This window comes from Dreissena polymorpha, chromosome 5 (assembly GCF_020536995.1).
Source record: "Dreissena polymorpha isolate Duluth1 chromosome 5, UMN_Dpol_1.0, whole genome shotgun sequence".
NCBI classification, from domain to species: domain Eukaryota; kingdom Metazoa; phylum Mollusca; class Bivalvia; order Myida; family Dreissenidae; genus Dreissena; species Dreissena polymorpha.
Genome location: NC_068359.1, coordinates 22,209,734 through 22,237,719, shown reverse-complemented (window position 1 = coordinate 22,237,719; position 27,986 = coordinate 22,209,734). Strand labels below are relative to the sequence as shown.

The following is a 27,986-nucleotide window of genomic DNA, read 5'->3' as shown; positions in this document are numbered from 1 at the left end:
AGCACACTTTTGGATCTACCTTTAATCCATTCGGCTGGAATCAGCAAGCTACGACATATTTTAGCTTGGGTTATCAAGCAGTAGAGGGCTATAAACTTATGTAAGCTTTCTTCACCCTCGAATATAAACGAGTTCACTCGCATTAAGCTTTACTATTCGAATACAGTATTACTATGGGGAAATAAACACACACGACAGAATTGCAGATTATTATGTTCATGTATATATGGCTTTTTCAGATTGAAGTCGAAGATCTGGGCAAAATTTTGCAACAATTTAATTTGTCAACCAAGTTTTACAAGCAATGCTGTTAACCGCCCTATAATAATTTTTAAACTGAGCACTTTTAGATTACAAGATAAACGAGTTGGTTTCTGTCCACTCGAACAAATGTAGCTGATAATTTGCTCCGATTAGTGCAAATTAACTGAGGACTCTCCATATCACGTATGATAAATAGCTTCTCATCTTTGTTTACTTGTAATGATTACGGTATCCACCGACGTTTTTGATCTAAAAGTGAGTAAGAATTATCTGTAAGTATCGACTGTTTTGGAACAATATCTTGTTGAAAACATGGATGTGTAGAATCTTGCAGAAATGAACCACTTTGTAGCATCTATTGACATCAATGTCAAGTTTGTTTATACTTGGAGATTAATCTCCCAATATTAGAATTGTGCCTTATTCATGATTAAATTACATGCGCTGATATATATGTATGGAGTGTCTCATTTAAAACAAATATGCACAGTTTTTGCAAGCATAATATAATAAGTACACAGGTTATCAGATAATTTGCAAGTAGAATTTTACAAGGTTTATTTAAAAACACGTTCAGGTTAAAAGTGGCAATATGCATTATTTCATTTATGTTAAATTAAAGTCAATATATCTGCCCATTAAACTCTTAACAATTGTTCCATTATTTGGAATTGGGTTAAAACTAATTAAGTTTAAACTTCATGATCGTTATACGTGATGCATTTTACGTACATAAACTACAGCTTTGTCACAAACATGACTTAACATACCCTCTCACCACTTTGAAACAGCAAACAAAATTGTGTCTTGAACATCATACACTTCATGTTATTGCCATATTTCAAGTTTCAATTATATCGCTTGAGAAATATGGACAAAGTTCACTTCACAAACGGAGAAAATTGTATACGTTTGCCAAAATAGGTTTACTATCAAGGCTAAATAACTCAAGAACGTGTGGTTTACTATCAAGGCTAAATAACTCAAGAACGCTTGGATCACTGCTCATGAAAAAGTGTCTTGCACATCTTCACTTTAAAGGGGATAACATATTCCAAGTTAAAATTCAATAGCTTGACAAATGGAGTCGCTCAACAAACTTTTAACATTTGATTCGGACAAACAAACAACCAATCAACCGACCAACAAATCGACCGACCGACCAACAGCGTGACTCCTACATAACTCGCTGTCAAACTTCGGTGTATAATTATGTCAATCTTTTTTTTTATATATATAATTAGCAATTAAAAGCCCACATATAGATCTATGAAAATGACACAAGATATGGTCAACGTACTGCTTATAAGACTTTTTATAGTGTTATTTGTGTTTTTGTTGTTATACATCAACCTTTTTTTTTCATAATTTTGTTTTTCTAAATGCTTTTCTGTACATAAAAGTGGCCTGGTATACGTATACAACTAAAACATGAAACCCGGTATACGACGACCCCTATTGGTACATACGAGCTTGACACAAGATTGTCACTGCACAGTTTATATTTTGTCTCTAATATATATATATATATATATATATATATATATATATATCAGGCATACCCCCAGGAATTTGGGCAGGCACAGCGGAAAGACAGCGTGGACGGGGGTTGGTGTGGAAGGGGGCTTGCCGCATTCCGCGTGTCGATTTTTTTTATTGTTTTTAACTATTCTAAATCAAAATCTACACTACTTGGGAGCTTCTAAAACACAACATTTTCTCTTTTTTTTATTTATTTATTTGTCCTCAATTTATTTCATTCAAGTCATGTATTTAAATATTAAATAAAAAGCAGAATAACAGTAGACATTAGCAAGCAAAACATGATTGAAAAACAACAACAATACAGTCACATATTACATGTTCAAAACACTGTTCTGCGAGGCTTCTCCTGGTGCCAGGCATCCACCATTTTCCCGAAATCTACTGCCTCAATGTCTGGCCCTTCAATGCTGACCGTCATCAGTGCATTGAGGACAGCAGACTTCATGCGAGCACGATTCTCCGTCTTTATCCTTTTCATCGTGCTGAATCCCCTCTCGCAGTCTGAAATACACACAATATTGTAAACTACTCTGAAATAATATCTATTGAATCGCTTTGATTTAAGAACAAAGAGATATTTAAGCAAAACAAAAACATCAATCGTTTGTTATTGTGCTCTTGACAGCCTAGTCAAGTACCTACCAGCTGTAGATGTAGGGAGGAGCAGGCCAACGGCTGCCAGCTTGTAGAGGGACAAAATTGTTGATGTACCAGCTGCCCTTGCATCGTTTCTTTCTTCGGCCTCAAGCTTCAAGCTTTTGTAAACAGAGGGAAGGCACCTCCTCAGGGTAGTGGTCGCCTTGTCATGTGACAGCCAACGCACATCCTTCTTATCAAAGCCCATTATGCACACACCGCTGATTAGCGCGTGCGCGTTTTATCTGGTCGTCGGCCGAATGCAGACAACATTCGGATCAGAGCTTGCGAGCGCTTGTGAAATTTTCAAGCGTCGCGGCGACATGATCGGAAAAACAAGCGCCGCGGGGAGATTGATTTTGAACTCCAAGCACCGCGCACCCGCTGTTCTAAAACCGCCTGGGGAAATGCCTGATATATATATAATGTAGTGATACTAATGTGAGCATGTAATATACAAAATGTTTATTATTGCTTCAAACAGGAAAATTGTGAATCGAATTACGTGTCAATGTTTTTCGAACAGTTTGAGTAACAGTTATGAAGGGGGTTTATTCCGCCTGTCTGAAAACTGGAAGGGGGTTTGTTCCGCTATGGAAGGGTGTTTCTTCCATTTATGCAAAATGTGAAAGGGGGTTTCTTCCGCTATGCTGTTTTAAAGGAAGGGTGTTTCTTCCGAAGGGGGTTTATTCCGAGATTCGTTTTGACACCCAACACTTAATCCAGTTTCGTCTGGATTTTCTGTTGCACCAGTATACAGTACAATAACTGTTTCAATAGTGACTTATGTAAACGTCCGTAACGATAAATATACAGTGTGTTTGATTTGCAATTAATTTTGAGGAAATGTCAAATTCCAAATCATTCGCTATATCAATCTAATAAAATTTACCACGGAACATTAAACGGAAATTTAATGCACGCACGCTTTCCATGCGTTTGATGTGACGTTGTTCATGTAGGGAATAATTTGCGCGCGCTTTTCTCGAGAGAAAAGATTAAAACACACTGTACATTTACAGTTTGTTTGAAGAATGTGATAACGTCGAGTAAAAATTAAATGGGGAAAAGTGTTTCGGATTACAAATTAAATTATGCGCATTTGAGAATACAACAAGAAACGGAATATGGTCCAATTTCTAGGACATGCATACTTCGGTACGATGTTTTTTTCGGATATTCCCATTGCAAAAGCATGTGAGCCATCGCAAAGATCAGAAAAAATACCTACCCTCCTATTTTTTTTTCAGCCGTTTCCCGCAACACACACTTTTTTTGTTTGGCCCTAGGGACTAACTTCTGCTAAAAACTCTTGATGTATTGTCTCTATGACGGCTGCACTTTTCGCCACAAATGAAGCACTATGATTTCCAGTCAAAGTTCTCAAAAGTGGACCTCGTCTTAAAAAGGTGTTCTTGTGTTTTCCTTGTCATCCATTGTTGAGTCATCATAGGACCATCTGGGCCTGAAAACAGAAATACATATGAAATCCATTGCAGAAAAATAGAGAATTTGAAATGACATTAATGTTCTACTCTCAATGATCATGTTTGAGAGAAATCAAACTATGATATTTATGATTATCATTATCATTGTCATACCAGACCAGGATCACCACATGGTTGTCATTTATGTCTTCAGTACACTCCTCTGCTTCATTTTTTTTTAAGCAAACAAAAATCATCTTTGATTTAATAATAATTATAACTTGCCTGTGTTCTCATTGTAAGTACATTTATATCTAACTATTTAGGATACACAAACCTCTTAAATAAATGACTGTAATAATGGATCAACAGAATTACAATTAACAATACATTCTTTCTTACTTTGCAGTCATCTTTAAGATCTTTAAGTTCTCTCCAGATGTAGCCATGTTTTCTTCCCCGAAGACTGTGGCATTCCCTTGGCTGATGAAGTTCTATTGTCTAACCTTTTAATATATTCCAAACAATAGTGTAGAATAGGCAGAAATTAACATATATGAGGCATACACAATAATTCATCAACAGAAAAAAATACCACTTACTAGTACCTATCCGAGTACTACTCAAGTTTTGGAAAAACAAATATTAGCACCTCTTATTAAATACAAAAGACAGTGTAGGTTTCATGTAAGGGTTTCAAATATCCACGCACACTACTTTTGCATGTATTCAAACGGATTTTAGTAAATATATGTGATGAATAACATCAATGACATTGCAGACAAATTTCCTTGTGATGATGTTTGAGAAAATGTTTTATCAATTAAAATCTATAAACATAGCATGTAGTTATGAAACGAACAATGAATAAACATGTTAAATACTTACCATATTAGATGTACATGGAAATGAAAACTGTGAAAATGACAAAACAAGTTTGACATTGGTGTCTGCTAACTTTTATGTATATGGTAAATTTACATCAAAGGGGAGTAACTCAACAAATGTTTAGTATCTAAAATCAAATAATTCTTCATATTATTATAGTTGTCATAGCTTTCAGAGTTTACAGTTGACTCAGTTCATAAAAATGGTATATAATTTCATTTAAATGGATAACATATTACTGGTATAAAATCATAATTTAAGTTTTAAGCTATGAATTAACACAATGTATCAAATGAAAGTACAGTAACAAATTACTTCATCAATTAAAATATTATTTAATGATATCTGGATCGTATTCTTGACCATAAAGTGTTGTTTTTTTTCATTTGTTTTAAAGGATATAAATACACTTATTAAATTTACCTGATTTTAAGTACATTTTAATCAAATACTTGATAGTTATACATAAAGATATTAGACTTTGTCCCCAAAATTGGAGCATTTTTGCTCATTTTCAGTAAAATATGCATAAAAATGCATTCCATTACATGGTAATAGGTAAATAAAGCATTTAAGATACACACCCCTTTCATTTAATGTTGATTTAGAAGGAGGATAGCAATTTTCCCCACATAAAATGAAAGTTGTAATGTATACAGTGAGTAGGACACTTTTGGCGGCCATCTTGGACGCAATCTTGGAGTTTGAAGCCCTCCAGCACTTTTCGAACAAATAAAATCTCATACCATACTCTACAGACCCAGACGAACATTTCTGTATATAAAACTCTTTGTTTATGATCAGTGGCCAGTTACTCCCCTAAATAAGCGACTTATGTGTGCCTGTTTGCAGCACTAATAGTCTTCACGTGTATCATATTTCAGGGATTCAGTAGTGAACACCTATTCATGCCCTACCATTATCTCCGCAAGATAACACCCGAATAATGGTAAAAAGTGTAAAACATTCCTTCCTGTCAACTATGATATTTTTTTAGAGAGTACAGTAATTGTTTGGACAGTATCCGATCATAACGAGATAATCGGTTTATGATGAACAAAGGTGCAATAAAACACCGGGTTAAAAAGAGTGTCAAAATTGGTGTGAATAATTAAATAAAAGCAATAACATTTATCAATAGAATTTATTTAATGTGTAACAAGGTAGGTTTTTACAGACATAAATGGTCAAATCAGTGACTATATGTTGCGTACATAAAGTCGATCTATTTGCTGTTTGTTTACATCCTTATTTGTGTTCATTCATTAAATTTGATTTATTCTGAAATAATTTCAATATCTGAGAATTTTTTATCTAAAAAATGGTCGCGAAGATGTGCCAAGTAGAGATTTTTATGGTAACGACATACCGAGCTCGTAAATTGTGTTCCACTCCCGAGCTCGTTTATAGTTAAAACAAATAATAGCAACAATATAATCGTGCCAAAAATGCATTTCCTTGCACGCTTATGTTTTATTCAGACAAAATTAGCAAAATTGTATTTGATTTTGTGCGTGATTATCAATAAAAACGATGATTTTGTCAACCATCTCTATACGCGCTTATATGAAATCCACCTCTTTTTGCCAACCAGTGGGCGTGGTCTAATATTTGCAGGTGCGCGTGACGTCACTCGTCAACTGGTCTATACATAGATGGTGACGTCACTACGTTTTTGTCAGTAAGACCGGTGTGACACAATGCACTAAGGACCGCTAAGTACAAGTACCACTAAGGACCAAATTTTGCTTGCTTCATTTTCATCATCTCAGATACTAAAAATGACATCCATCAGTATCATCAACGTCATCAAAAACATCACCATATTTAAAGATTTTTTATACCATAATAAGACACAATTAGGTGTTGTTGATTTATTTTTACAGGATATTTGTTTTTTGTATTGATACAAAATGCTAAATAGTCATTTTTAGCCATTTAAAAAGGGACTGACGCGATGTCATTGTCTTTAAAGTGGTCACTCAAAGGCGGAAAGCCCATTAGGAATTCTTAGCTGCTTAAACATTGACCAAAACAATCTTGATTCACAAGTTTTAGCCATAACCATCCTATCCCAACCTTGTATTCAATAATGAATGCGTCAAGTTACTAGGAATGAGAGTTGTACTGTCAATTAAACCACTTAATATATAAACTCTGGTTGCCCAGGAAAAAGTGTGGTATATATTTATGCACATGATTTCACAGTGACTAATTGCAGTTAATGGCAACCATAATCTTCATTAGCAGAATCATCTAATATGAATTGGTCAGCTATTGGCGATTTTAACATTGAATTTTCTTCACCTAATAAATTTAATAATACAAAATGGGCAAAAACTGTACTGTATTTCGGACTCACACAACTGGTTCAATATCCAACCAGAGTAACAAAAACGTCATCAAAAATAATTGACCATAAATACACATCATCATTATCTTGCGTATCAGAAGTTAACTTTCCAGTAATAGGCCTCAGTGACCACTATCCAATCACGTGTACACTCCTTTGTAAACTTAAAAGTAAGCCTATATCTGAACATGGACAAATAACTTATAGATCGTTTAAACATTTTGATGAAACACTGTTTATACAAGATCTAGGTCAAATATTATAGACACTACCAATGATCCGAATTTGGCCCTGATGAAATAAAACAGGTTAGATTAAAAAGGGATGCATTTAAGGCTTGCAACAATTTTGATCAGTATAAAATATGGAGAAACAAATGCAATTCCATAATTAAGAAAAAATAAGAGAGCGTTTTTCAATAATGCTGTTAAAGAGAAGAAAGATATTAAACAATTGTGGCGATCTATCAAAAGCATATCAAATGATAGTGAAAATCAAAGAGCAATTTTACCTAATACATTAAACATAAACAATGTTAATGTCAGTGGGAGACGGCTTGTGGCTAATGAACTTAACAAACATTTTGTTAACATGATCTCATATAATTAAGAAAACAGTTTTCAAACCTGAAAATTTTGAATATTTAAAAAATTTCTTAGATGAAAAATTGGGTAATCGAGAGTTCAAATTAGAATATATATCACCTACGGAAGTTCTTACATTAATTGATAAACTTAATCCTAATTAAAGTAGTGGCTTAGACAGAATAGGACCTAATATCCTTAAACTTTGCAAAGAGTATATCGTACAACCTCTTACGACATTAATAAATCTTCAATTTCAACTGGAATCTTTCCAGACTTACTTAAATTAGCAAGTGTCGTACCTCTCCATAAAGGAGGAGATTAACATGGTCCAAATGATTTTTAGACTTATCTCTTTATTACCTACAATTTCTAAAATAATTGAAAGACATGTAGCCATTAAATTAAATAAATATTTAAAAGAAACCTGTATAATAAATGAACTACAATCGGGTTTTAGACAAAACCACTCATGCCAAACTGCTTTAATCAGACTCGTTGATTCATGGTTAAATTGTATGGACGATGGTTATATGATAGGAACTGTTTTTGTGGATTTCAAAAAAGCATTTGACTAAGTAGACCACACCATTCTTCTGCACAAGTTGAAACTATATCATTTTTCGTATTCGCCTTTGAAGTTTTTTTTAATCATATCTACAAAACCGTTTGCAACTAATTCGGGCAGATGGAGTAACATCAGACACCTGCATGATAAGTTCCAGTGTACCGTAAGGCTCCATTTTAGGACCTTTGTTAGTTTTACTTCACGTGAATGATCTACCCTTAAAACTAACATCAGAATCCGACAGGTATGCTGATGATGTAACAATCCACTGTAAAAGGAATTATATAACAATGATAAATTGCACACTTCAAGACGACTTTCTAAGGTCACAAAATTGGAGTATGATAAATAATATGGCAGTCAACCCAGATAAAACTACTTGCATGACTTAAGGATCACGCCAAAAACTTAAAAATTGAGAAGATCTAAATTTGTTGGTAAATAACTCAACAATAAAACATGTTGCAACCCAAAAACTTCTAGGTATCCATATTGATAAACATTTAAATTGGAAGGCCCATGATGATATAACTTGTTCAAAACTTGTTTCGAAATTATCATTGTTCAGGCGTATACAATATTTTTTAACACCTGAGATGAAAATTATGTTCTATAATGCGTATGTAACACCAATTATTGATTATGGATGTGTCACATAGCAAAATGCAAATACTAGAGACATAAACAGAATATCAAAACTGCAAAGAAGGTTTTTAAGAGTAATATTACGTCATGACTTAAATATAAATGATTATGATTTATCACAAAAAAATAAAATGGCTTTCTTTTGAAAACAGATGTAAATATTTCACATGTATAATTATTTACAAATCTCTTCATTATTTAACGCCCACATATATTGACGACTTGATAAAACTGGTGAAAAACAATAATTACAATTTAAGATCGATATCAAACAATGATTTGACGCATAAAACACCTCACTCAAACCTTCTTAAAAAGTCGTTTAGTTACTCTGGTATGGAAATATGGAACCACACACCGGTTAGTATTCGCCAATATCTCACTCTCACCACTTTCAAACATAGGCTTAAGAAATATTTCCTCTTTGAGGCGCAAAATAAGTCTTACGCGTAGTAACATTTTTCTGTTTTCCTCTTATTCAAAAGTCAAATACTCCTCCATAAGTGTCGTAATGATTACTGTAGATTTAATTTCTGCAAACAAATATACATATTGCTTTTTCAACTATTTGACAGACGAGCATAAAAGGCATAGTTTAAGCCATTTATGCCTAGTGGAACCTCCCATCCTTCTAAATTGGATGAATTTATTTCCAAAATTAGGGATGTCTAGTATATTTATTTCTATATTTAGAATAATTCTTACAGAAATTCCTTCAAGCAAACAGCGCAGACCCTGATGAGACGCCGCATCATGCGGCGTCTCATCTGGGTCTACGCTGTTTGCCAAGGCCTTTTTTCTAGACGCTAGGCATAAATGGTTTAAGGAAATATCTGGCACCTCAATGTTTTCTTACTCTTTTCCCTCAGTTTACTGATCATAGTTTGCCCTGATTAATCGATCTGCATGATCTGTGTGTACTGTTGAAGGGCCGCTAGTGGGTTGCCTGTATATGAGGATATTATACACTGGATTTTTATTTGGGTTGATGTCAAATACAGAAGAATAAAACTATGCCTAAAACTAGACCACACGAAAACATGCCTAAATTGTAGGTATTGATTTATATTTAAACCTTTAGCTGATTGTTTCCTTTAACAAATATAAAGCTCCCATTTGGTCACATAACAGTTTCCTTCGTAATCATCGTATAAGATAATAAATTGTACACGATTTCTTACATTTCACGCAACGTAAAAAATACATCGATACTAAATTCATGGATACACGTATTTGCCATTACAATGACTATACGATTTTCTTTCTGATATAACCACTGGGGGCTGACGAGGTCAAAGCGTAGTCCGTTTCGCTACGACGTCGGGTATATGTTTTACTACGAAAACATTGTTTAAAAACATATGACATCGAGAAAGTATTAGTCGAAAATTGTGTTTTAAACATGTAAGATCATGCTTTTCTAATAACAAAACTCTGAATTTAAGCAAAATGACATTTCATAGGTTTGTTACATCAAATTATAATCAAAGATGTGTCTGGTTTATGCGGTTAAACATGAAATATACCGCTGATTTTCAAAGCAAAGTCAAGTTTCACTTTTAAAAATGCAATTAAGGTTTACAACTGTGTTTAATTGACACAATTTTACAATTTCCATATTGATCTTTGTATCGTTAAGCCACTGGTGTGTTTAGAAATGTATAGGGTGACTCAGTTATCAGAAATAAAGGCTAAATATTATTATTAAGCATGATCATGTCTCTGACAGTATACGTATAAGCCTCGCTACGACAACGCTTTAGCGTGTATGCGTTTCTCACAGAAGACGTATTGGTTATCTCTCGAAGGCAAAATAAAGAAAAAAAAGTTAATACAGAGTCATGGAGTGGCTGGATGTTTCCTTTGAGGAAGAGGTAGTAACAACGGCACAAAATGATTCGAAGCGCACAGTCGACATTGTATTGCACATTATTATGATATAATTAAATTCACGACTAGGCCAAATGTAACGATTAAACTCGAAAATCCATATAATATAAGATGACAGTTGAGAGTCGATAACCTAATGTCGTCGGTCTCAATAAAAATGACGCATCTTTACCTCGTGACAATCCCTTATACGTTCATTTTGATACAGACCGACGATAGGTTTTCAGCATACGGTACTCTTTATCAAATAACATTCGATTCTCGTTATCCCCAACTCGCTTATCTCAAAACTCTGCTTATGTCAAAGTAAATCCCATGTCCCAACTTCGATCATTATTTATCTCATACGGAATTTGATTTTTACATTGTATATATATCAAAGCGATTTTCTTGAAAATCGGTTATCGTCAACTAATTTTGAGATGAATTTCATGTTCGTATACATGATTTTACCTGTAAAATCCACACCTGTAACAGCCGTAAGGTGTGGAAAGTAGGACCCCAATGGCACAAATCCGCAATTGCATAACCAATATATTGTTGTAAAGGTGTGGCAGTGGGTTCTGTCACAGGTTATTGTTTACTGCGTACATGACAGCCGGTAAATTTACCTCGTGTTACAATGCGGTTAAGGCCCAGTCTCACTATGATGCCGGCGGAGCCCCAGTGCGTGATCAGGCATCTACCGGGTTGAACCGGGGCCCTACCGGGATGAACCGGTGCTCCACCGGGATGAACCGTGGACGACCGGGGACAACCGGGGCTCCACCAGGGCTCCACCGGGAAAGTATTAAAATGTTTAATACCTCCGGGATGAACCGGGAGTCACCGGGTAGGACCGGCAACGACCGGCTTGGCACCGGGAACAACCGGGACTGTACCGGGAACAACCGGTATGAAACATTTGAATACTTTCCCGGTGGAGTCCCGGTTGTCCCCGGTTAAACCGGGGCGTTGCCGCAGCTCTGCCGGGGTCTAATGCCGGTATAGTCCCGGTGAGTGCCGGCGTAGTGACGGTATACCAGGACTCTGCCGGGACTCTGCCGGCTTTTACCGGGTTCAACCTTTTCGTTTGGATGTTCATGCGCACAGTGAAGCACGGCATCTTTTGCACTGGGAAATGGCAGTCTGCAGTAACTGCAAACTGCATGTGATTTGTCCTGAAATGGATACAGAAACTTCGTTGAGCAACCTATACATTATATTTGTACTTCGTTGCGCAACCAATACCTACTCTGTGCGAAACCTATACATAAAGTGACTTGTAATTTCCTTCGAAAAAAAGCATTTGAATAATTAAAATATATGTTCGTAACCTGTTTTGCACTTTAAAATGTGTTATGTACACTGAATCAAAGTAACATGTAGTTTTATTTTATTTAAGTAACCGTAATTAGCTATTTTAACAGAATGACCACCTTATGCATTGCTTCAAATCAAAATATTTCGATTTTAGCTTAAAATAAACTTAAAGGTTGCAATTACGCGTATTTGTTATTAGTTTGTTATTGAAAATAAGTACCTACTATTACTGGATGTTCCGTTCTCTAATCCATAAACACCAGAAAAGATGAAACTCGCCTGATTAAGTAGTGTATTTACACAATGTTTTCGTAGTAAAACCTATACCCGACGTCGTAGCGAAACGGACTACGATTTGACCTCGTCAGCCCCCAGTGATAACAGCAAGGCATGTTAAACTAGACGATTCAGGATCAATAGTCCTCAATGCAATCTATAATTTTGTATTCGTTTCAGGTCAAACATCGATATTTTGTTATCTAAATTGGCAGATAAAAACTCATATGACTGCATATTATATTCTTCAACAGTATGGTGTTCCGTAAATACAATGCGGTTTTACAAAAACTGATACGTAATGCAGTGATGTGGCCTTTATTATTAACGAAGACATACACACGAATGTAACTTAATGATTGCGCCTGCTAAAGGTATAACCGTAAACGCAGATGATCGGGCGAAACAATACAGGACAGACTCTAGTAATACATTCATTGTAACTACTATGAAAACAAGCACATGTTTACAGTCAAGCGATTATTATAACCAAATGATAGCAAAACATGTTAAATAATATATTGATGACTTCGTTGTTATTTAGCATACGCGTGTAACCTGTGTAACCTGTGTATGGTTACATGTGTGTGCATCCATGAATTAATATTAATCACGATTGCATCGTAAGTAAAAACTTTATTCTCTAATAAATATCCTTTTCTCATGACCACCAGTAGCGGCCATTTGGCGACCATTTGGCGGCGTCGATAGGGAGTGAGGGATCATCTGCTACGGTTGAACGACGGTTTAAAACGAGATTAAAACGTGTGGGAAAGCAATCCCATCATCAACTAATTTACGTGTAGTTTGAATGAAACATTGAAACGAAACTCAAGCCACGAATGAAAATAATAATCAGATTATAACAAACTGGATTGTTCATTAGTAAACAAGATGTGTTTGTGAAACACTATGCCCCCCCCCCATATATTTTACCTTTGACCTTGAATGATGACCTTGACATTGACCTTTCACCACTCAGAATGTGTTGCTCCATAAGATACACATGCATGCCAAATATAAAGTTGCTATCTTCAATATTGCAAAAGTGTATATTAAATGAGCGATTTTCAACCATATATTTGACCTTTGACCTTGAAGGATGACCTTGACCTTTTACCACTCAAAAATGTGCAGCTCCATGAGATACACAAGCATGCGAAATATGAAGTTGCTATCTTCACTATTGCAAAAGTTATGGCAAATGTTAAAGTTTGATGCAAACCAACAAACCAATAAACGAACCAACAGACAGGGCAAAAACAATATGCCCCTCACAATAGTGGTGGGGGACATAATAAAAGCTAACAGTTTAAGAAGAGCAACATTAAAAGTATATTATAACATGTGTTGGCTCACATCGTGAACAACAAATAGAAGTCCTGTAATCATTAACTGAAAGTTTACCCATTCATTTCTTAAAAAAATAATAGACCTTGTTTTTTCATAACATGCATAAAGGATACAATGTAATTTGTGTTTGCCATTGCTATTAATACTTCACACTGTTGAGCCTGTTCTAGACAATACGTACACCCCGGAGGAGGGGGGGGGGGTAACTTCATATATACGGGTATATAGGGGTGTGCCGATTTTATGGGGTGTGTTTTTCGACTAAAATTATAGATATGGGTATGGTTTTGAGTCTAAGTATAGATATGGGTATTGAAATCAGAAATTTGCTTGTATATAAATGCATAAAGATTTGAAAGTATAAGTATCAAAATGGGTATGATAAATGTCATTCTTGTATATTAATGGGTATCAAAAAGTAGATTTCAGTAGCGGGAAAGATATAATAGCAAATTCATTAAGTATACTGTATTGATATGAAAGAGATTAAAATTCTAGTATGAAATGTGCCCACTTTATTAAATTCTAGTATTTAAATGGGTCCAGTTTATCAAACTTATTGTATTGAAATGGGTCCACTTTCTCAATGGTATCGTATACAAATGGGTATTCTTTTTCAAAAATCTTGTATCAAAATGGGTCTACTTTATCAGAGTTCCGGTATAAAAATGGGTCACATTTCGGAAGTCTCAGCAGGACACCCCTACCAAAAATTTGGGAAGTCACCCCCCCCCTCCCCCCGGGCAATACACACGGAAACGCGAGTTCATTTTTACTTAAATTGTGTCTTGTGATGTGTGGAAAAGCCTGAGTACCCAGAGGAAACACCACTTGCGACCACTAACCATGCTCACATGCGCCAGGAATACCGTTGTACCTGGATCACCTAATTAAAAAGCGCTTGTACCGTGCAGCCGATATCGGGCCACGTGGCACTTACATTTTATGTACTTACGACAATCACATGACCGGAAATACCCTCAAAACAATTTTTATCCCACTTTTACAGCGAAATCGGTTGATTAAAGCCCCGTTTATTAAATTTCATCTATAATCAACGGCAAGGCTATAATCAATGGCACGAAATGACGTCATCAACTGCCGAACCGGGACTACTTTTTCCCACGCACCTCGTCACCTGTGTTTGCCAAGTGCATCAATAATAAAAACAATCTCAAATGTTTGTCAATCTTAATGACCTTAAAACAAAGGAAAGTAGCAAAAAAAACGTGTTTTTTTGTCATTTATTTTTATTAAAACCTCAAGTATTAGGTAAATTTAACACTATGCAAATAGGTTCTGTTGTTGTTGCTCCCCTTTGAAGAAGTCAGTGCGAGTTGCTCCCCTTTGACCGTAGAAAACAATCGTCTGGACCAAGAAATTCTGTGTTAATTTACAAGCTGTACTCGGATATGCATCCATCTGATTTTTCTTCAAAGCATCTTTTCTACCTGGCAATACGCACAAATGACACTGCATCCCGGTGATTCTTGCGTCAACAATTGGGTGTCAACAAGTTAGGTCAGATGCTGAAGGCCATGGCAAAAGACTCCGGCTTTCTCAAGCACAAGAGAATAACGAACCACTCAGTTCGCAAATTCCTGGTCCAAAAATTTCGAAATACAAATATCCACCCACTGAAACCATGGCAATAACAGGGCACAAAAAATGTCCAGTCCTTAACCAATTATTCCAACATATCTGTTGAACAGCTGCAAAAGTGTTCATTCTTGCTCAGTCCAGTAAATGTAACAATCCAACAGTTCCTCTTGTACACCTTCACGCACCGAAACTATGGCCGAAATGCAGCCTAGACAACCACTGTCTACCGTCGAACAAGTTGATCTTGATGTTCGCCCCACCCAGTCACTTCACGGTTCACCAGCGTTCGAACAACTTTGCCTCACAATTCTTTGGTGCCACTTTCAACATTCAAAATGTTAATGTATATAATTAGCTTAAATCCAAGTAATCTTTGTTATTTCGTCACGAAATAACCACATATTATAACAAAGAAGCAAATTATGTGCACCTCGTGATCGACTCGATAGTTTGATATCGAAAGTGAATTGTGTGTGATGTTAGGCTACGTTGTAAACAAATGTAGTTCCTTGTATATAACAACTTAATGTCATATTGATATCATAAAACTTAAAGATTTGCAATTCAATATGATTAAAATTGTAATTAATAACGCTCGACACTTTGTTACAGAACGATATTCTGATTTAAAAAAATTATTATTTGATCAGCGGTTATTTTTGGAACGCGGAGTAATACACTGACCTTGGTTACACTACAGTCATTATCAAAGTACGACAAACACTCGTGAAAACTTATTTTGTTTAAATAAAAAAAGTTTTCTGAATAAAAAGTGGGATAAATAGAATAATAGGTCAGTGTTGATTATAGATTAGGTTTATCATGCTCGGCACGAAAACGAAAAAGCACTCGCCAAGGCTCGTGCTTTTTGTTTTCTAAGCCTCGCATGATAAACCTGATCTATAATCAACACTAACCTATTATTCTCTATTACCGCAATATTCACCAAAAACAAAACCAATCAAAGTAATTGAAATTCAAATGACTTTTTATTTATCGAGCTACAACGAGCCACAAACACTTGCGTTTGCAAATCGTGCTTACCCGTGCACCTCGTGTTTAACGAACAGTATGCCATAAACGGGACACCTTATTTTCAACGCAGAAGTGTAGTTTTACTTTCCTTTTTAATTTTTTGAAAACGGTCTTTATCAAGTGGCGTGTCATTGGCACATTGCAACAAGCGGCATGTCATTTATGCAGCGGTTTTCGACCATGGTAGGTGTTGATTTTTAGATTAGTAAAGATTTATTACATTTAGGCATTCGGATGTTTTAAATTATATACGAAAATGTTATTTGGTTAATATGTTTAAATTGATTGTAAAATAAATAATAATATTCCGACTATATAATACGAAAGTTAGTTGCACACAGTTGTAAAAGAAATAATAATATTCCGACGTACGGCAGTTTTGATTAAATTTACTTTCATCAGTTATATGTCAACTGTTAGTAGCAACCACCACATATTATAATGTCACCATAATCAATGGCAAATTATACATCTTCTTAAATAATTAGTGAATACTAATCAGAAAATATACACTTTGTACCCTATATGTAAAAGAGTTAATGTTTTAATATAGAATAAAAATTGCAAAATTCAGGGGAGGTAATAAATGGATATACATTTTTGAAAGAAAATCTAACCCCACATTAAAAAGTACTATACATGTGTTAATATGACAAAATTAAAGATTGCATTAACATATTTTACATAGAGAAGGAAACCCGGTTGGCTGCAACAGTGCTGTATACGAGTTATTTAGAACTTACCCCTCCTGGATTGCATGCTGTAATGAATTGAAATGCACATTTTAAATTATTATATGATTACATTATATTTTCTTAATGAGGTATTTTTTTGCAAGAAAGACACAGTTTTTTTCATTATTATCATAAAAAATGATTAACCGTATTGTCAGTATCAATTTGAAGTGAATCGGTGTAGAAATGAAGAAGTTATAGTAAAAGGCAATTTTGGGTCGGCGTGACCTATGTGGGCGGGGCGCCCCAGGGTTGGTAATTGGGCCATGCATAGCTGAGATTGACCATATTGTCATAAGAGAGGTTCAGAATCAATTTGAAGTGAATCAGTGTAGAAATGAAGAAATTAAGTGCGTATCGACTTAACCACTCGGCCACTGCAACTTTACACTGGCTCTTCAATCTTCGAAGAATTGCGGGAAATCATTATGGGTGCGCTACCTTAAAATTTGCAATTTCACAAGAATACATGTAACAATTCAGTTTTTACTTCAAATAATGAATTACTAAAAAGTGGCAGGTGGAAAACAACTTATATATGCTCAAGAACTTTGAGTGTTCTAGTTGTTCATGTTTTTTTATCAAAATGTATTCATTGTTTTCAAAACCTAATTGCAATACCAGTTAACAGTGGTGCAGAAGAAAGATATCATGGCTAGCATATGTACACAGAATAAATTTGTAATTTTAAACTTAACATAATGATATGTAACATTAAAGTTATTTCTATTTTAGTAACATTTCAATAGGTATAACATATCTTCTATTGAGCTTGCATGACGATTAAGCTGAACGGAATTCACTGGGAAGGGATATCATGTTTAGTCTATTTGAGGCGTATCAACCCTCACCAAGTTCATTTCTTTGTTTTATAAATGACAGGAACAAAGAAACACTGATCGTTTTTTAGCTCATCTATTTTTTTTTTTTAAATTATAAGCTATTGTCATCACGTCGGCGTCGGCATTCGGTTAAGTTTTGCGTTTAGGTCCACTTTTCTCAGAAAGTATCAATGCTATTGCATTCAAACTTGGTACACTTACTGACTATCATGATGGGACTGGGCAGGCAAAGTTAGATAACTCTGGCATGCATTTTGACAGAATTATGTGCCCTTTTTATACTTAGAAAATTTTAAATTTTGGTTAAGTTTTGTGTTTAGGTCCATTCTATTCCTTAAGTATCAAAGCTATTGCTTTCATACTTGCAACACTAACTATTATAAGGGGACTGTGCAGGCAAAGTTATGTAACTCTGACTGGCATTTTGACAGAATTATGTGCCCTTTTTATACTTAGAAAATTAAAAATTTGGTTAAGTTTTATGTTAAGGTCCACTTTATTCCTACAGTATCAAAGCTATTGCTTTCATACTTGCAACACTTATTAACTATCATAAGGGGACTGTGCAGGCAAAGTTATGTAACTCTGACTGGCATTTGGACGGAATTGTGGGCCCTTTATACTTAGAAAATTGAAAATTTGGTTAAGTTTTGTGTTCTGGTCCACTTTACCCCTAAAGTATCATAGATATTGCTTTCATACTTGGAACACTCGCAAACTATCATAAGGGTACAGTAAAAGGACAAGTTGCATAACTATGGTTGTCATTTTTACGGAATTATGGCCCTTTTTTGACTTAGTAACTTTGAATATATGGTTACATTTTGTGTTTTGATCCACTTAACTTCTAAAGTATCAAGGCTATTGCTTTCAAACTTCAAATACTTTCATGCTATCATGAGGTTACTGTACCTGGCAAGTTGAATTTTACCTTGACCTTTGAATGACCTTGACTCTCAAGGTCAAATTATTAAATTTTGCATAAATTGCCATTACTTCTTTATTTATGATTAGATTTGATTGATACTTTGACAAAACTACTCTTACTCTTAGCTGACATACCACAATAGACTCCACCCAAACCATCCCCCGTGCCCTTCCCCCCCGAATCCCCCCCCTATTTTTTTTTTATTTGTTTATTTTTTTAAGATCATCTCACAAATGACCTCCACACCCTCACACTATACCCCCCCACCCCACCCTCTTTTTTGGAAACGGTTAAAAAACACAAATATTTATTTTTATTATTTTAATAATCCATCGCATCCAAGAATCCCCCACGCCCCCCCCCCCCCCCCCGAATTTTTTTTGCATTTTTTTCCCCATTTTTGGAAGATAATGTAATAAATGTCAACACCCCCACACTATACACCCCTCTTCACTCCACCTTCCCTCCTTTGTGATTGAAATTGAGAGTCCCTTCACCTTTAAAAAGAAAATAGATGAGCGATCTGCACCCGCAAGGCGTTGCTCTTGTTTTAATGATAAACCTATTGAAGAACAATGTGCTTATACGCTTATGGCTGCCTTTTGTATGCTGACATTTCTTTTTAATTTGAATTTCAAACTACAAAGTCATTTAAAGTGACAAACCGGTACCTTCAATGAATATGTAAAGCTATACTTGTTAAACAATCGATAATATTTTAAACCAATAATGTATTGACAATTAAGATAGACAATATAATTTCATGTGTTAAGCTATTAAGCGGAAATAATGTTTTTACTGCAGTAATTTTGCATTGCAAAACAAACACCATGTGCAATGCAAAGTGCCATTATAATAACATAAATAAATCTCAATTTATTGGGCTTAAACCAGTTGTGTATTATTCATTACACTTATCATATAGACCTTGAATCCAGCCATCAAACCATTATCAAGTCATTATAATTTATTAACCATGATATAAAGTTTCACATTTTCAATGATCACTTTTTAATAAATTAGCTCTTTTTGTTTCATTCAACTGAGTAATTGAGCTGAAACCGTTTTACAAGAATGGATCTTAACAGATCCCAGAATTCATATCTAGATATATGCATGTGATATCGGGAAACTATCATGATTACCGTAGAGATCAGCAATATCTCGTAGAGATCAGCAATATCTGCCTACATGTCGTATTTGTATATTCTTTTATCAAAGTTAATTAATAAATAATATGTTATGTGCAATAATATTGCTTTTAATGAATTTATAACAATCAAATTTCTAAAATCCACAAAAAAACAGATAAAAAACATGTTTTCACAATATTACACATTGAAACAGTTGGTGACGGTTTCTAAAAGCATATGCATATATTCAACATAATGAGTACCATAAGCGTTTTTAAATGTGTTGTATTATACAAACGCTTTGTGTAAATAAAATGTGTAATCTGATTAAGGGAATAATTGTGTTCGCGTACGATGTTATTATTGTTGTCAATTAAATTACAAGAACTCAAATTAATTTATTTTACAGGTGTCTGGTATACTGTATAGCAAATCTGCAAATTGCGTTATTTAACTAAGAGATTTGCTCAGAGATTTGTGCATTTGTGAACAATGTCGTTTAAGTAATATACTTATAAAACTGCAGAATTTAACCAGTTTTATATAAGTATAACTACACTTGAAAACATAGAAATTACTAGAAATGGCGCGGCAGAGGCCGACGCGTATCCCCACGCCGCATGTTTGACCCAGGGGCGCCCCAGGGTTGGTAATGGGGCCATGCATAGTTGAGATTGATCGTATTGTCATTAGAGAAGTTCAGTATCAATAAGAAGTGAATCGGTGTAGAAATGAAGAAATTATTGTAAAAGGCAATTTTGGGTGGGCGTGGCCTATGTGGACGTGGCCTATGTGGGCGGGGTGCCCTAGGGTTGGTAATGGGGCCATGCATAGCTGAGATTGACTGTATTGTCATAAGAGAGGTTCAGTATCAATTTGAAGTGAATCGGTGTAGAAATGAAGAAATTATTGTAAAAGGCAATTTTGGGTGGGCGTGGCCTATGTGGCCGGGGCGCCCCAGGGTTGGTAATGGGGCCATGCATTGTTGATATTGACCGTATTGTCATCAGAGAGGCTCAGTATCAATTTGATGTAAATCGGTGCAGAAATTAAGAAGTAAATGTAAAATAACATAAAAAATGAGTGCAAATCTCTGACCCGGCCCCGCCCCAACCCCCATGACTTTTGACCCAGGGTCAGATCAAAATTCCGTCACTGTCACCGTCGCACATATGCTCATAGATACCATGTATGCCAGTTTCAAGGTTCTAGTGCTAATAGTGTAGGAGGAGCAGGTGACCAGGACGGACGGACAGATGCACATCACCACAATATCCCCACTTTTTCTCCAAAAAACGTGGGGATAATGATAGAGATGAAATATGTATAAGCAATACTATATGATTAACAAATACATGTATTTGCAAACAATTACATTGAAAACAACCATAACCTTATTTTGCATTATTTAACAAATTGAACTGTTAGTTTAACGTTTGTTGATGATACTTAGAAAGAATGGAAAAGGCATTTATATCATGTGAATGTGAAAAATGTATAACCATTTCAGTGCTTAATTGCTCCAATGAGACCACAATACTGATGTTATTGCTGTGTGTTGATGAAAATGAAGTGAACATTGATGTAGTCTTATAACTTGGATGATGGCTTACAATCTGCAATCTGCTACTCCTTCCATTGACATTCTATGTAAAAAGTAAAATATAACCTCAAAGCACAGACATTTGAAAAAGTATGACGGAGAGACGGACATACAGACGGAAATGCAATCACTAGATGCTCACCTTCGGGGGCATAAAAATGTAGTCCTGTTAAAAATTTCTTGACACTTTTTAACATGTTAACCTTCACCATGACTTACAAAATATCCTAATATGACTGGGACCATTCAACTTCCTGACCACATTCCTCCAGAGGTGGCTGTGTTTCTTTGTCAGATGGCAGAAAAGTTTCGTCCCAATCTGAAATCTTATTTTTTTAAAGTATTATAACATTGTAATAAATGTATTAAAACACATGTATTTATTTATGGTTATTAGTTGTACATTGTATATAGTTACTTTAAACAGTATTAAAATGTGTATGATATTTAATTTAATATACAAACAAGTTATTGTTTCATGTCAAACACAAACAAGTCAATGGGTTAAATAATTTCCTTTCATCTAAATATGCCATATTTATGTATTAATGTTATGATAAAATCAATATCTTATTTGCTCATTTAATTAAATTAATAGTCTTATATCTTTTTAAGAATATAAAATATTTATACCTTCCAACAAGATGCATTTGTGAAACACAATGTCCCCCTATATGACGTTTGACCTTGAAGGATGGCCTTGACCTTGACCCTTCACCACTCAAAATGTGCAGCTCCATGAGATACACATGCATTTCAAATATAAAATTGCTAGCTTCAATATTGCAGAAGTGACATTACATGAGCAATTTGACCCATATATTTGACCTTGAAGGATGACCTCGACCTTGACCTTTCACCACTCAAAATGTGCAGCTCCATGAGATACACATGCTTGCCAAATATCAAGTTGCTATCTTCAATATTGCAAAAGTATTCATAAAATAAGCGGTTTAGGCCACATATATTTGACCTCTGACCTTGAAGGATGACCTTGACCTTTCACCACTCAAAATGAGCAGCTCCATGAGATACACATGCATGCCCAATATCAAGTTGCTATCTTCAAGATTGCAAAAGTATTCATAAAATAAGCGATTCGGGCCACATATATTTGACCTCTGACCTTGAAGGATGACCTTGACCTTTCACCACTCAAAATGTGCAGCTCCATGAGATACACATGCATGCCAAATATCAAGTTGCTATCTTCAATATTGCAAAAGTATTCATAAAATGAGCGATTTTGGCCACATATATTTGACCTCTGACCTTGAAGGATGACCTTGACCTTTCACCACTCAAAATGTGCAGCTCCATGAAATACACATGCATGCCAAATATCAAGTTGCTATATTCAATATAGCAAAAGTTATTGCAAAATTTTAAAGTTGGCGCAAACAGACCAACCAACCAACCAACAGACAGGGCAAAAACAATATGTCCCCCACTACTATAGTGGGGGACATAAAAATATATATTACATAAATTGTATTGCTTTTAAAACATAGCACTTATACAAATTGTTAAACTATTTATGAAACGATTTTCTCAAATAATCCTTGCTTCCCCTTGCTTGCCAGTGACCTGTACCTCTATAACTGCATCCCTGCCAACAGTTCCATCAGAATCATACTCATACTCTTCACTCATAGTTCATTAGTGACTGTGTAATCTATATAATATACAAAATTTCAATCAATAGGTACGACTATCTGTATCAATGTTATTTTCAATAATTATGTGAAACAAATGAAATTTGGTACGAATGAAGTTTGGTATAAATCGTAAAATTTTGTTTCATAAATAAAACACTTATATTCGAATGTTATCCTTAATGTTTACACAAAAACAAGTTCAATTGGTTCAAACAAATAAAAAACATACACAGGTGTAAGTATTAAAATTGTATTATAAAACGAACCAATAAACTTCTCAAGTGTTACAGCCAAGTTGTTGTTGTTGTTTGTTTACAATGTAACAGTTACCTCCCTTGTTGTATTTTACCAGGTAATTATAAAATAACAAACATAACATATACGCGCAAGATATTTCAGATTTTTATTTTTTATTATGTAAAGTATACATTTTTCTTCTAAATAAAACCATTAAATACTTAGAATTCGTAACATAACAAATAAATAATTTAAAATGAAAACTGACCATAAAAAATCGGCAAAGAAATCAACGCGATCGCGAAATATGTTGGTCAAATTCTTCAAGTATGTTCATCGTTCTATTAAATCCATGTGCTTTTTATTTGCTAAAAATATGTTTTCAATGAGTAATTGACGCGTATTTTGGCAACCTACAGTGGGGTCAGTTATCGTGAATATACAAAAAACTTATCTCCCCTGAATTAGGTAGGTGTGGTGGTTGCTACTGTTAGTACTCTATACATTTATCGGTTGGTGACTGAAGTTTCAACATTTAAATAGGGTTTATTAGGACAAGGACAAAATTTATAAATGTAAAGGATGGGAGAACAGTTTGAAGGAACACCACGTGTGTGATGTCATACCATTAAATGTCGGGTATCATATATGCCTCTATTTGACATCAAATCTGGGCGTTGAACTTGGGTAGCAGTGAATCTTGATGCGCGATGTGTGTGCATCAAGCACTTTTCTTATTCAACCTTTCTTCAAATAAATTTAAATTCAGATTGCTTCAACATAGGCACACTTTATTCTAAAATCAGTCAAAAACAAGGGTAAATTTATTTAAAAAATCAACTTGTATTTTACATCTGCATTACATTTGTTTGATATATAAAATTGGTGTTTTGTCTGATAATACATGCATATTAAAAGTATCTGTTCACAGTGACAAAATTGAAAAAAAAAGTTCCAGATTTGAAAACTTTCGTTGTAGTTATCATATGTTGTTTTGTTTTGACATTAGGAAATACTGTAGTAATATTAATACCAAACATATACTAAGCCTTAAAATATTTACTACATGCATCTTTGAGGATTCAAAGTTCTGAAAATGATAAAATTTACAAACTCATATTAGGAGTACATCATTTGTCTAGAGTTCTGTTGTTATTGTTATATTTTGTGTTATGAGGATTGCTTATATAAAGTATTTAAAAAATTCTGTTCTGTTGAAAAATATAGATGCTACAGCAGGGCTCAACATTAACCTAAACACCAACTTGCCCTGCTGGGCAAGAACTTAGAAAATCTACTTGCCCTGAACGTAAAGCCACTTGCCCGAACAGGAAATATCACATTAACTTTAAACCTCATATTTTTTAATAAAGATCAAAATGATACACCACAAAACCTTTTTTATTTTTGAACATTTAACAAAATGATTAGAGCAATTAAAGTGTAATTAAAGTCTAAATTAAATGCTCTTTGTTCTTTTTTGCGCTTGCCCAGGCGGACAACTAGATTATAAAATAACTTGCCCGGACCCAACTTTTACTTGCCAGGGGCAATAGGACAACCATTAATGTTGAGCCCTGTACAGGATGTGTTCAGCGATTATTTTTTGCCAAATTGGGAAAAGTACCTGTACCAATCCAATTGGGAAAATTGTGTGCTAAAGACCCTGAAATTGGGAAAATTCGTGTTGTGAAGTCTTCATATCGGGGAATTGGTTAATTTGTTGTTGTTTTTTATCCCAAATACTTTAAAATTGATAACTAAATCTGATCAAGTTGTCAATATTATACTTACTTTGGTTCAAGCCATACAGCTTTATAGGAAAACTAAAAAAATGTTGCCCTTTAAAAAATAATTGTTTGTAGAAACCTTTAATTATGATTTTTTTAACAGCAATTGGGAAATTTGTAGTGTTTTCTCATTGGGAAAGTGCTGTTTTCCAGTACTTTATAAAGAAGGAAAAAATCACTGTGTTAGTTAAGCTTGCAATTTGGGCTTAAGTGCAAACTCTTAACACAGTTTGATATTGCTTCTTGCTGGGGATTACAACTATGGAAGTAATAGCTAAGATTCTATATTTTTTTTATTTTATGATGAGGATGACATTATCTTTTAGATTATTATGCCCCCAGAACATAGGTTCTGGGGGCATATTAAAATCGCACTTCCGTTAGTTAGTTAGTTAGTTAGTCTTTCCTTCTGGATAAGTTACCGCTCAATGGTTCAAGCACTTGTCATCAGATCTTCACCAAACTAAATAAAAATGTGTTAGGAAATGACATCTAGATCAAGTTTGATAATTCACCAAACTTCATGAAAATGTGAAAGGCAATGACATTTAGGTCAAGTTCGATAATCAGCCAAATTGACCCAGACAATCTTGATTTACGGCCCAGGAATCATCATGAAATTGGGGGTTTTCTGGTTTCCGCTCAATAACTCCAGCAATTGTCATCAGATCTTCACCAAACGTCATGAAAATGTTTAAGGCAATAATATCTAGGTCAAGTTCAATAATCGGCCAAATTGACCCAGACACTCCTGAGTTAAGGCCCTTGAATCATTGTAAAAATTTTTTTCTCTCGTTTCTGCTCAACAACTCAAGCAAATGTCATAGGATCTTCACCACACTTCATGAAAATGTGTAAGGCAATAACATCTAGGTCAATTTCGATAATCGGCCAAATTGACCGAGACACTCCTGAGTTACGACCCTTAAGCATCGAAAAATTGCGTTTTTTCTCGTTTCCGCTCAATTACTCCAGTATTGTCATTGTATCTTCACAATACTTCATGAAAATGTGTAAGGCAATAACATCTAGGTCAAGTTTGATAATCAGCCAAATTGACCCAGACACTTTTGAGTTACAGCCCTTGAATCATCGAAAAAATGTTTTTTCTCGTTTCCGCTCACTTACTCAAGCAAGTCGCCACACTTTGTGAAAATGTGTAAGGTCATAAGATCTAGGTCAAGGTTGATAATCAGCCAAATTGACCAAGACATTTCTGAGTAAAGGCCCTTGAATCATCGAAAAGTTGAGTTTTTTCTTGTTTCCCTTCAATAACTTATTGTGTAAGGCAATAAAATCTAAGTGAAGTTCGATAATCAGCCAAATTTTCCCAGGCACTTCTGAGTAATACAGCCCTTGAATCATAAAAAAATGCGTTTCCGCTCAATTACTCAAGTACTAATAGTGTAGGAGGAGATAATTAATGTAATCGGATCGTCACCAAACTCCATGAAAATGTGTTAGGCAAGATCTACGTCAAGTTACATAATCAGCAAAATTGACTCAGGGTTGGCGTTTAGGTTTCGAAATCTGCATTTAGGTTTCAAAAAAGTGTTTTACGTGGGCATATGTCTTCCAATGGAGGCTCTTGTTTTTAATTTTTTTTTTTTTAAAGTTTAGTACATCCTAACACACAAGCTAACCTTAAAGCAGTCATCAAATAGCAAACATGCAAGAACATTTACTAGAATCAATTATGAAAACACATTGCAAGCATGCATAATATTTTAAGTTAGACTGTCATTCACACTGTAATTTCCCATCTCATACAATTATCAATAAACAATAAATATTTAACTAACTTAACGCTTACTAACACCAATATACCTCCAGATCCAATATGATGGGGGAATCAGCTTTTAAATTATTCAAAGGCTGTTTTAACACTTGGTTACATTATACTAAATGCAACCACAGAGGATACAAATGACATAGTTTAATGTAACCTAGTGTGAAAAAAAGCGTCACTCCACTAACACAATTATTAAATTATTGTTACTGAAGGGCTGCGTTTTTTTTTAAATATTTGTATGTATCTCATAGTGCCGCCCCATAAATTTGTCCGCCTAGGCGGCAGCCTTGTTTACCTGGTGGTTAAACCGTGCCTGCTTAATATCAGTCTTATATTCTGAAATACAATCATGCATATGTAAGAAAGCAATTGTGGGTAATTTATTGGTTTATACTGTATAAACACAAATTAAAAAATGTATACATAAGTATGCAATACCCTAAATAACAAATGTTCAGGTATTAATTGAGTAAACAACTAACAACTGAAACAAAAAACACAGCAACAATTTAACTTTTGTTTTCAAGTTAATTATTTAGAAACATGAATATTCAACCTTCATTTCCAAAATCTGTATTTAGGCCAAATATCTTTGTTTGAAAGATACTTCTGGTTAATATTATGATAATTATATTATTATCCCCATGCTTTTTGAAAAGCGTGGGGAAATTGTGGTTATCTCCGCCGTCTGTCTGTCTGTCCATCCTGGCCACTATCTCCTCCTACACTATTAGCAGGCCTTTTTCTGCCTATCTCACGGGTCCGATAGTCGGACCCATTCCCAATGCCAAATATGGATTTTTTTTCCCAATTATTAAAAAAAATTCCCAATTTCCGACCGAAATAATGGAAGTTGAAAAATGTGTTTCCCGGTAGGTACTGTGTTTTAAATAATCCGGCA

General features: G+C 34.8%; 4 protein-coding genes across 4 annotated transcripts in view; 1 reads left to right on the top strand and 3 right to left on the bottom strand.

Moving 5' to 3' along the window:
* Positions 1-4,364, bottom strand: part of LOC127881002 (cyclin-dependent kinase 11B-like) — a 67,056-nt gene extending 62,692 nt beyond the window's left edge. The window contains exons 1-2 of the mRNA XM_052428576.1: positions 4,275-4,364; positions 3,677-3,910 (exon numbers count right to left, since the gene is read on the bottom strand). The gene's annotated coding sequence lies outside the window, so the exon portion shown is untranslated. The remainder of the gene's footprint in view (positions 1-3,676; positions 3,911-4,274) is intronic.
* The window catches only part of LOC127881003 (uncharacterized), a 30,857-nt gene extending 18,358 nt beyond the window's left edge, over positions 1-12,499 (bottom strand). The window contains exon 1 of the mRNA XM_052428577.1: positions 10,092-12,499. Within this exon, the coding sequence (XP_052284537.1) occupies positions 10,092-10,131 (40 nt within the window). The 5' untranslated portion in view covers positions 10,132-12,499. The remainder of the gene's footprint in view (positions 1-10,091) is intronic.
* On the bottom strand, positions 1,993-2,860 carry LOC127881004 (uncharacterized). Its single transcript, XM_052428579.1, has 2 exons — positions 2,452-2,860; positions 1,993-2,310 (listed from the first exon to the last, which is right to left on the bottom strand). Exons 1-2 carry the CDS (start codon positions 2,651-2,653, stop codon positions 2,129-2,131), a joined length of 384 nt encoding a protein of 127 aa, XP_052284539.1. The 5' UTR covers positions 2,654-2,860; the 3' UTR covers positions 1,993-2,128.
* A 3,980-nt stretch (positions 12,500-16,479) lies between the features above and the next one.
* LOC127881440 (sacsin-like) overlaps positions 16,480-27,986 on the top strand; it is a 61,596-nt gene continuing 50,089 nt past the window's right edge. Inside the window, exon 1 of the mRNA XM_052429335.1 lies at positions 16,480-16,551. The gene's annotated coding sequence lies outside the window, so the exon portion shown is untranslated. The remainder of the gene's footprint in view (positions 16,552-27,986) is intronic.